The sequence below is a fragment of the Eleutherodactylus coqui genome, chromosome 7, assembly GCF_035609145.1.
Source record: "Eleutherodactylus coqui strain aEleCoq1 chromosome 7, aEleCoq1.hap1, whole genome shotgun sequence".
In the NCBI taxonomy this organism is placed as follows: domain Eukaryota; kingdom Metazoa; phylum Chordata; class Amphibia; order Anura; family Eleutherodactylidae; genus Eleutherodactylus; species Eleutherodactylus coqui.
The window spans coordinates 126,851,774-126,863,475 of record NC_089843.1 but is presented as its reverse complement, the minus strand read 5'-3'; the positions used below and the strand labels follow the sequence as shown (position 1 = coordinate 126,863,475).

The 11,702-nt window shown below is 45.6% G+C and overlaps 1 protein-coding gene across 3 annotated transcripts in view; it reads left to right on the top strand.

Moving 5' to 3' along the window:
* The first annotated feature begins 215 nt into the window (after positions 1 to 215).
* The window catches only part of DCLK2 (doublecortin like kinase 2), a 102,348-nt gene continuing 90,861 nt past the window's right edge, over positions 216 to 11,702 (top strand). The window contains exon 1 of one of the 3 annotated variants that reach the window (XM_066573660.1): positions 216 to 1,108. In XM_066573660.1, coding sequence (XP_066429757.1) covers positions 694 to 1,108 — 415 coding nt within the window. In that variant the 5' untranslated portion in view covers positions 216 to 693. The remainder of the gene's footprint in view (positions 1,109 to 11,702) is intronic. The other 2 variants (XR_010785820.1, XM_066573659.1) reach the window with 2 other exon arrangements.

The window sequence follows — 11,702 nt, the reverse complement described above, 5'->3', positions numbered from 1 at the left end:
ACGCAGTGCAAAATGCAGCCATTCGCGGTCTCTGCCAGCAGAGCCAGTGTTTACAAAATTGTAAAATACTGCTACTCATACACCCGTGGGCATGAGCCCTGACAGAGGTAAAAGCATGTCATTATAAACCACGCCCCCTTTAACTTAGCCGGTATTTTGGTGACAAAGGTGGCAACCCTAATTGTAAGACATAACCAGCTCATGTAATAACCCATATCCATCATCTGCCCAGCTGACGCCGGAGTGATGATGTGACATTACAGGTGACGTCTGCAGCAGAATCCCCCAGTCCCTGCCCGCACTCCTGAAGAAGGGGCTCTGTGACGTCACTAGACGAGGCTGCGCCGGGTTCTCCTCCACAGCTGAAATCCGACCAATCGCAGCCCGGGCGTGTAGCTACTGCTGCCACTGTGAGTGCCATCTGCATACTAGGAGGGCGCACGCTGACAGCCGCGGAGGCCCCCGGCTTCCCCACTACAAGGGCTCCGGCAGCTGGGTGTGTGCGGTGCAGACAATGCCCGGCCGCCTGCAGTCCGTGTTGTGAGCGGCCGCATTGTCTGCACCGGAGCCTTCCTGCTGGGGCAGGGACGGCGCTCAGCACTGGTCCAGCATGCCGCACCGCTCCGGCCGCTGACATCACATTGCAGTGTGCACTAGCCAACTACAAGGGACCGTATCGCAGCGCTGATCGCCATGGCCAGCGCCAGGAGCATCGAGCTGGAACACTTCGAGGAGAGGAAGAAAAAGCAGAGGCAATCCCGAAAAGGTGGGGGAGGTCCGGGCAGCAGCTCCGGCTCGGGACCGAGGGGTAATGGACTGATCCCCAGCCCGGCGCACAGCGCGCACTGCAGCTTCTACCGCACCCGCACCCTGCAGGCGCTCAGCTCCGAGAGGAAGGCCAAGAAGGTGCGCTTCTACCGCAATGGGGACCGCTACTTCAAGGGGCTGCCGTACGCCGTGTCCTCCGAGCGCTTCAGGTCCTTCGATGCTCTGCTGATGGAGCTCACCCGCTCCCTGAGCGACAACGTCAGCCTGCCGCAGGGGGTGCGCTGCATCTACACGCTGGATGGCTCCAAGAAGATCAGCAGCCTGGAAGAGCTGCAGGAAGGTAGGTGACATTGGCCAGCTAGTGCAAGGTGGCACCTTATCAAAATGGCTCTTAGTGCATTAGTATTCTGGGGGCATGCTGCAGACAGGAGTGAATGACAGGCCAGGGGAGTAGTAGTACTCATCATACCCAGAGAGGGAGGGGGATGCAATGATTGCCAACCATCAGCTGCTCCTACACAGGGGTATACCAGTAAGCCCCAGGGAGGGCACCACACACGTATCAGCCATGGCATGGTGCAGCAGGTTGCAGATAGGAGCATGAAATGTCTGGTTAGATGATGTTCTGGGATAAGAACCCTACAGATTCTGCATCCTGTCCCCAATTAACAGCAATTCTCCATGTAAGGGACCTTTCACACTTGCAGAATATTTCATGCACCTTGCAACTGAACCTGCGGGTTTCTGCCATACCCCGCATTTCTACATGCAGATTTTGGTGCAGAATGTTCTGCGTCCTAAAGGTGCGTCTTGCAGAAATATTCTGTATGTGTGAAAGGTCTCTGAAGCGTTTGATTCTATAAATGTGTTTTCTACAGTGCTAAAAATTGGCACGTGGTACAGTGGGATATGATCATGGCTTGCATGCACCATATTCTCTTAAGATGGCACATGACTAAAGCTTTTAGAAGGAAGTCCAACAGAACACAACTTGAAAGCCAAGGCCACAAAAATATTGCAGGTGATGGAAAAATTGGCAGTGGAGACTTGATTGGTGTGAATCCCATTCGTCTTTATGCAAAATGCACTATAGTGGTGCCATTCCATAGATAAATATGCCCCATGATGGTGGCATTTACTATCAGATGAGGAAGGTGCAGTGGAAGGTCTTGATATTTCCCACAATAGAAAACTGTTTTCCCCGTGGATAGCTGTTGATATGGTGTGCGCCACTTTACCAACTACGGGTACAAAAATTTTACCTTGATTGTAATAGCACGGTGCAGAAAGTTATCGCAACCCATTAAAATGCTTTTGTTCTCATATCGCAACACAACAAAACCCATTGCAAAGCAATTCAAAGTGTAGTTTTCTCCCAATCACATGCCCTATCAGGGCATATGGACCTCTTACATTGGGGGTTCCCACATTTGAGACCCAGAAACTTTGACAAACCAACTACCATGCATTTCTTTAATGCCCACCACGTCATTTTCCTAGTGAATGGTCAGAAATGGCTACCTGATTGGTAATAACAGTTGATTGCCAGTTATTGGAGTAGGCAAACGCCATGATCCAACCCTTTTTTGGCATGTTTGGTAGTTGTGGCGGTATATGTATACAAGTGTCATAGCATTCTTGACTGCCACCAATGTGCAACCTGTATGAAATAAAAGGAGACCAGCTTGTCCTGAGATCTGTCATCCTCTGCTCAGCTCTCCGCATTCTCCGTATAGGCTTTCCCACACCATGTGATGTGGAAATCAATAAGAGGGAAGCCATAGCTATATAGTGTGCTTGTTTATGCACCAAGAGGGATCCACTGACATCACAGGCAATTAGAGAAGTCTCCAGTGGATGATGGAGATTAAACAAATCCATTTATGAGCCTTAAGCACTAATTGGATACTGTACATTTGCTGGGTTTTTTTGTCCCCTTTTCATGGCTTCTGTAATTTTGGCATTAAAGACCAGAAATCTGGAATTTGTGTGCCTGGTCTTGTCAGACTTCCCTGCTTCACAGGCGATGCGGCCAGACAGTTTCTGTAATCCTGCAATCAGCAGGTGGTCCTGAATTCATCTGTCACCAGTGCCTGCAGTTTGTAGTGCATTATGGAGTGTTTTATCTCTGCGGTATCACAAATTTATTACTTCCTCTTAATCCTTGCTCAGATATAAAATGTTACCCTTTGTGTTACTGAAAAGGAGGTTGGATTCCATTGCCGTGTGGCCATCCGTTATCTGATTTCAGTAAAGATTTACTATTCTTTTGATTTAGTGTTTTAGATTTTCACATTTCTGGGGTGTAAAGACATGAGAATTATTTTTTTTTTTACATATGTGGTGCACTATGAATTTTTCATGGGGCTTCCATACTCTATCCAGTTTTAATGGACTAAGGCTTAAAGTTGTTGTCTGCTTTGGATAATCCCCTTTATCCAAGAATCCCAATGATAAGCTGATCACAGGCCGCCCTTCTGCTGGGATCCATGGAATCCCCTATAATGTGTTGGTGAACCCCATCAACCCTCCCAACACATCAGTATTTCTTGGCACCCATTAAAATCAATGCTCTAGATCAGCTCTTCACCCTGATTTCTGGATACAGATTCTGAACAAGGTCCCATCTTCTATTACCTAACTTGAAAACAACCTCTTTAAGGCTTTGGTCACATTGCTTTCAATGCCCACGTTTGACATATATGCAAGTAAAAGCTCACTGCATATATACCAAATGTCCTTTTGGCCTCTAACGAGCCTTTATACATTGGTATACCTATTTTGCCATATGGAAGAGCATCGTCGACTACACTACTCCCAACACAGGTATACAGTAAAATAAGTCTTTACCCCTTGAGGCCGGCTTCACACTGGCGATAGGCTATTTTGCGTTGCGAGAGTGATTGAAAATGCATGAAAATGAAACCAATGATTTTCAATGGTTTCATTCTCATTTGCGATGCCTTCACTTCACACCCGCAGCGCTAAGAAAAAGCAGCGCTTTTGCCCATTGTTTTCATTGGGGCCGGTGGCAGCAGCGCTGGACCCATTGAAAACATAAGCAGTACATCGCACTCCCCTGCCACAACTGTCACAGCTGCCTGTGAGCGCTGCTTGTGGTTGGCTGAGCGCTGTGACCAATCACAGGCAGGTCTCACCTGTCAATCAATGACAGCTGGCTGCTGCCCCTGATTGGTTACAGCGTTCAGTCAATCAGGGGCAACGCTTTCTGGAGGCAATAGGCTATTTTTCGTTGCAAGAGTGAGTGAAAACGCATGAAAATGAAACCAATGATTTTCAATGGTTTCATTCTCATTTGCGATGCCTTCACTGCACACCCGCAGCGCTAAGAAAAAACAGCGCTATTGCCCATTGTTTTCAATTGGGTCGGTGGCAGCAGTGCTGGCCCCATTGAAAACATAGGCAGTACATCTCGCTCCCCTGCCACAGCTGTCACAGCTGTGACAGAGGTCCGCGATGCTATCCATTGCTTTCACCAACTCACAACGGAAAATAGCCTATCGTCAGTGTGAAGCCGGCCTGAGTAACATATAAATAGTTTTTTTTATAATCTAGGGAGATTTTAGGGGTTTAAGGATAAATCCAACTGTGTGTATTGAGTAAATACATTGCAACCATCCACCAGGGGTATATGCCAGGAGAACCTCTGTCCTTCCGATGTATGCTCCAGACATGATGGGGACAAGGCCAAATACTGACCACTGAGTACGTAATGATCTGCTTCTGTACTGTATATCCTGCAGTAAAATGCATGAAGCAGCTATCGGAGATCACTGCTAGTAGTCCACATACTGTTCCTTCCTTAGGCTACGTTCACCCTAGTGTTTTCTCAACTAATCCAATTTTTTTTTAAAAACGGAAATTAGAAAACAGAAGTGAAATGGAAAACATCTGCAAGCTTTCCGCTTAAAACATGTTGGTGGTTCTTCAATGGATGTGGTTCAGTGGTTAGCACTATTGCCTTGTAATGCTGAAGTCCTAGCTTTAAATCTCATCAAGGGCAACATCAACTTTGAAAACTTCATAAAGCCATCGCCCTTGGTCGGATTTGAACTTACAACTCCAGCCCTGAAAGGCAACAGTGCTAACAAGTGAACCACCATGCTCACTCTTCCTTTTCCTAGGACCCCGACAAGGCATCAGTGATAATGATTAAGCCACAATGCTTTTTCTTTCTCCTCCAGAAGAGAAGGTAAAGTAAGGGAAGATGTTCATCTCATTTTCCTGCTCCAGAGGAGCTGCAAGAAGTTTGATAGCTCAGTGGATAGCCCTGTTGCTTTAAAACACTGGGGTTCTAGGTTCATGTCTGACTATGGATAACATCTGCATGGATGTTGTATGTTTATTTTCTTATCAAGCATGGTAGCTCAATGATTAGCACTTGCCTTGCAGTGATGTAATGGTAGGTTCATGTCAGACCAAGTATGATGTCTGTATGGACTTCTTCAAAGTTGATACTGCCCTTGATGAGACCCCAGTATTGCAAGGCAATAGTACTAACCACTGAACCACACCACCAAAAAAACCTGGAAATGAAAAACTGATTGACTCCAAGTTCCATTCACGACAGTGTAATAAAAATGGATCCATCCTGAGACACAGCTGTAATAGTATGCAGCCCGATGGCAGACCAGAGGATGAGATGGGTCTCTTTCAAGGGGAATTCTATGCAACATTGATCTGACATGACATAGATATGTGTTGGATGTTAACCACATGTAGTCTATGAGCTTGGATCACCCCTGATTTAAAAAATGAAGAGGCTGTGGTGGTCCTTAGAGCCTTCAAACCTCTTCATAGCATGGACAAATTCTACCACAAACGTTCCATGGCATGTCAGAAAGATGTATTCTAAAACGCTGATTGGGAGATGTGACTGTTGGGACCTCCACCAACTCATGAACAGTCTGAGAGCAGGTCATGCTTCCATCCGTTCTTAATAGCGATGAATGGAGGTTATATAAAGCTTTCTCTCTCTCTCAGCTGCTGGGTTTCTCTGTGTTTTAGTATATGCCTTGCTGATTTGTTATAAAACATTAATGCGGAATACCTCAAGATCTTACAGAGCATAGTTCACAAATGTGATGTGAGAGAACACAACTGCTACAACCTGTAAAGACACCACAAGAAAGTAACAAATATGTAACTATTTATTAATGTTCATCTACACGTAAAACAACGCATTTTCACTGTTGTATATGTAAATCTGTGTAATTTCCACATTCTAATATCAGAACACACCAATATACAGCTACACAACTTCTGTTGCGCTGTCCATTGGAAGAAGTTACATGTGAGTAGCTGCTGATTGTCTGCTGACATGAAACTATGATGAGTGAAACTTTGCCAAGTGAAGGTGTAAGGGCATGATACCTGGTCAATGGAATCAATGAAAGCGAGAGAGGCTGTTTATTGCCCAAAACGCGTCTAGCGGTTTTATGTGTGTCCCACTATGTAATAGAAGATAATAGTAAGGGTGCGTTCACACGCACGCACAAAAACACGCTTGTATTTACAACAATGCATTCCCTATGGTGTGTTCACATGTCCGTACTTTGCAGGTGCGTGCCTGCAAAGATAGGACATGCATGCACCACAGGGAATGCACGCATTGTTTTCAATGGAGCCGCGGCTCTTGCCGGCGGCTCCATTGAAAACAATGCTCTGCCGGCTCCCCTGCATTCATTTTCAGGGAAGGGTTTTGCATATAAGCCCTTCCCTGAAAAAGAAACCTTTTAGTGCAAAAAAAACTTACCTCTCCGCGGCTGCTGTGACACCCCCCCCCCCCCCTCCCGGGCATGAAGAACACATCTGTGGCAGATGCAGCAGAGGAATTCTTCAATTCTCAACCACAGCTGTCACATATGACAGCTGCAGTAGAGAATCCTGCTGCCGGCATCCCCATCAATGGCTTTTCAGGGAGGGGCTTTATAAGCCCTTCCCTGGAAAGCCATTTTAAAAAGTGTATAAAAAAATAATAATAATAATAATACTCCCCTTCCTTCAGCTGCCTGGGCTCAGCCGCGACTTCCGTTGCTGTCCCCGACTCTTTAGTTCTGAGTAGAGATGAGCGAACGTGCTCGGCCCCGCCCCTTTTTCGCCCGAGTACCACGATTTTCGAGTACTTCCGTACACGGGCGAAAAAATTCGGGGGGTGTCGTGGCGGCGCGGGGGGTTGTGGCGGGGAGTGGCGGGGAGTGGGGGGGAGAGGGAGAGAGAGAGGGCTCCCCCCTGTTCCCCGCTGCTACCCCCCGCACCGCCGCGCCTCTCCCCGCCCCCCGAATCTTTACGCGCGAGTACTGAAGTACTCGAAAATGGCGGTACTCGGGTGCGTAAGTACTCATTACGAGTACGTTCGCTCATCTCTAGTTCTGAGCTATCAGCAGCCGGGGATTTAAAATCCCTGCCTGCTTGTAGCTCTGATTGTGATTGGCTGAAGTGCTTCAGCCAATCACAATCAGAGCTACCAGCAGGGTAGGCTGATAGCTCAGCAGCGCTACAGAGCTGGGGACATAAGCCCTTCCCTGAAAAAGCCTTTTAAAATAGTGTACAAAAAAAAAAATTAATACTCACCTGCCGGGGCTCAGCCGCGGCTTCTGCAGCTGTCTCCGACTCTGTAGTTCTGAGCAGTTCAGCCAATCACAATCACAATCACAATTACAGCTACCAGCAGGCGGGGATTTTAAATCCCCGGCTGCTGATAGCTCAGTACTACAGAGCCGGGGACAGCTGCAGAAGCTGCGGCTGAAACCCGGCAGGTGAGTTTTTTTTGTTTTTTCACACTATTTTGAAAGGCTTTTCAGGGAAGAGCTTATGAAGCCCTTCCCTGAAAAGCTATTGACGGGGATGCCGGCAGCAGGATTCTCTACCGCAGCTGACATGTGTGATATCTGCGGTTGAAAATTAAAGAAATCCTCAGCTGCATGTTTGTATGCATTGTGGCTAGTATGGTTTGGAGGTCGGGCATTGCGTCTGGCACTATATGAGAACACTATGGCTAGCACTTCTGTGTGACTGCCGTGCATTATATGGGGGCATTTTTGGATAGTGGAATGCGAGTGCTTTTTTTAGATGGCCGGTGGCTGTAGGGGGTGTTGGTGCTGGCACTGTTTTGAGGAAGTGGCAGTTGTATGGGGGCAAATGATGGTGTCAACAGTTGGTGGTCTTGACAGAGCAGATAATCTGCCTGTGTGCATGCAGGGAACGAGCACTGACTGACGGGCTCATTGGTGGTCGTTGGCACTGACAGATTAATTATCTGCCCAATTAAAAGGACCTTAAACTGCATCTTACACGGAATTCTATAGCCCCTACGGTAATATTAGAATATTGAAAGTCACCCTGTACTTGTCTGGCAGCCTCATGCTCTTATATGGTTACTGAACTCGTGTTGATGTCTGTATGTGAGGATGTATTATCCCAGTTATAATACACAGAGGTTACGACTGCATTCTGCTTCAGCTTGAAGTGACAGATCAGCATTTACAAGAGGCTGCTTCTGCTGTTTTCTTATTGCTTGTCTGAAATGTTACTTTCACTTCATTAGATCTGTTTAGACTAAAAAAGAGGAAAGCCTCATTTAATTTTCATGCCTTATACTTGAAAACATTTGTTCGAATTTGTAATCTAGACACATGAAAGACTTTCCTGTGATTAATATTCTGCTCTCCTAGACGTCAGTATAACCGACTAGAAAGTGCATTTTATTACAGAATCGTTCAAAAAAGGTTGTTGCTATCTTTACTGCGATGTCAAATAGCCCAGTGAGCTCGTCCTTCATTGGAGGTGATGTCAAAAACTACTGCTGACAACTACCAGTCGTGTCCTATGATTAGTAATCTCCATTATGTGCGTGCGCTCAGTAGTCCACTATGTAGCCAACGACTGGTTTGTGGGGGAACAGGAGGGAGTGTAAGTATATAAATTACACCTTTTGAACTCATTCAACATCCTTTTGTAATGATGCCAGATGGACGCCACGCCAGCTGGGTACTAACCAGAACTCGGACCCCCCAGGACCTACTGTAGAGCCTAATAGTGTAACAACTGTTACAAGAAATAATAGATATCAAGTATATATCGACACAATAGAAGATACAAATGCAAAACTGGAGATTCGCATTAGATTACAGACAGAACATGTTGGTAATCAGATGATGATTGTGAAAGCAAGGTTCATTTTTAGACGAGCCGATTCTCATTTTCACAAGTGAACATGCGGGTTACCGCACCACTAGCTCGTTCGCTCTCATGCAGCCTGTTTAGACAGGCAGATTCATGGTTGACTACTTCAAGAATCGTTACGTTTTTCACATTAGCGAATGTTTAAACAGAATGCGAAGGGAACGAGCTAAAGATGATTTTTATGACTGCATAAAATGAACCCCTAGCGAGAACCGCACTATTGTCGTTCATTAATCAGTTTTTGGCTTGCGTTTAGACTGAACATCATTTACTTTCGCTTGTTTGAACGATTATTGTTCACTCTAAAAGCACCTTAACCGGAGACCGAAAAGATGTTAGGGAACAGGCCTAACCAAAGAAATACAACCCATCATGCTAGCGCTCCCTATGCCTTCCCCCAATCACTCCCTGACACTTTAAGGGGTTGTCTAAGGAATGCTTGGTCTAAAAACAGCTCCCCCTGTGGCCATAACATAACAAATGTCTTATACTACCAGCTCCCCTCTCATCCTCTGCTGATGGTGCGGGGTCTCCCTGCTGACATATTGCTGACAGGCTGCAGTGACATCCCATAAATCTGCCGCTGCAGCCAATGACAGAACTCTTGTAAAAAGCATTGCATTTGCCAGCAAAATCACAGCTTTGCAAGTGTAATATCTCACTTGCCCGTGTAAGTATGGCCTTAAGTATGATCTCTGTAAATATTGGCAGCTTGTGTCCGTTATATTATCAGTCATGGGAGGAAAGCTAGGAAATTCAGTTGTACGTCTTTCATTGCCACTGAAGATGCCATAAAATGGAAGAGACCGTGCAGTACGTTAAATGCACTAAAAGGATGCCATCAGCGGACAGTTTCTAAGCTCTAATTTCCTGTGCGGCTTTTCACATTTCAGTTTGGAGAAGTCAGGTGGAAATTTGAGAAGTGGAGGTACAAGAACACAGGATCTTGAATTATTTGTTTGAAATGTAGCTCTGTGTCCTTTCTAGTCGGCTGCTACACTTTATTTTGTTACCACTTACAGAATGGCTGACTGTTCTTCACATGGCCTTTAGTATATTGTTTTCTCTTCATGTCGTTATTTTATTATATAGTTTTTAGCTGGGTGCTTGGCATCACATTTGAATCATGTATGCAGGGCTAATATGGATTTTCTTGGAGGCCAAATGACTCAGTAAGGCTAAGATTACCTCTGTGCTAGAGTCTTTGGCGAAAAATGTCAGACAAAATAGTACAGTATGCTGCTCTATTTTACATTGGAAAATGCAGAAGAGCCAGATAGCAGTCGGACATTATAGTGAATGTTGTCCACCTAGCACCTTTGTATCAATCATAGGACAGGTCCCGCATTCCTTTTTTCCGCTCCCATGACAAAGCAGAAAAACTGAAAGATGGAGTGGTAGTGCGAATAAAGCTTCCCTTGTCACTTTAGTATGTATTTTACCATAAAATATTCTTCTGATTGGAGTTAGAATTCCAAAAACCAAGGTGACCTTACTGGTGGTTACAAAATTCTGTTGTGTAGGTTTTCAGGAATGTCCACGGTGCAAACAGGTATCGGCTTCTCATATAGTTACCTTTTTGTATGCATATATGTTTCGAATGCGTTTTGCACGTTGTGAGATGCGCAAAAATCGTACGAAAATAGACCCTATTGTTTGTAATGGGTCTATCTACATGGGTGATTTTTCTCTTAGGGATGCTGCGAGATGGAAAATGCTTAACATGTCCTTTTTTTTTTTGTGGCCCGAGAATAGTACATGCAAATGTGTGGTGTCCCGCACATTGCACAGAACCCGCACACTGCACAGTTATGACCTACATAGGGTAGAGATACTAGATACACCATCAGGCCTAAGTCACACAGGTGTTTTTTCCCGCGATTTGCGGATCGCATAACGGATGCGCATCCGCAAATCGCGTGACCGGGGCCGACGATTCGCTGAAAAATCTGCACCTAGCAGCGTTTTCAGCAAAAGGGGCCCGATCAAAGGAACGCTGCCCGCTATCCTCTGCCACAGCTGTGGCAGAGGAGAACGATGTTCGCCCATTGAATTCAATGGAGCCGGCAATACAGCCGACACTATATACCTGGAGATGGACAGTGGCATATGGACTAGCTATAGCTGTGCAATGCAGAGATTCACGCATTCTGTATGTCACTGTATAGCGGCTCCTCTAAGGGAGAATAACACCCTAATACATTGTGCAATGGAGCCTTCCAATTATTTTTCACAGAACCTGTATAAATATAGGTACTATATGGGCCCATGCAGTCTATGGGTGTCTGATCCGTGACCCAGCATGCATGAGCTATAGGTCTGTGCCAGCAGGGGTGGGGATATGAGAGTAATGGGAGTGCATTGTGTTGGGTACTTGGTTATAGCACTTACAGTCAACCTCAACAATGCAGTTCAGAAGAATAAATGAGAAAAGAGTAAAAAAACCCTTCTTCTTCTCTGTGATTGTTAGTCTCTGCATTGAATCTTTTTCTTCATTTGTTCTCTGACCTCCCTGATTTAATGGTTCTGAGCACACTCTCTCTACAAGTATTACAAATGAACCTTTGCTCTCTTGCAGTGTTAGTCTTATGAGTCTCAAGCTAGAAAAGATGCGCGGACTGTCATGTCTATGCGTTAAATTCTTCTTATAGTGGAGCAATTATCTGTATCATTAACTGAAGATAATCCACAGTGAGATATCCTGTTGACTGATAGAACATACAAGACCT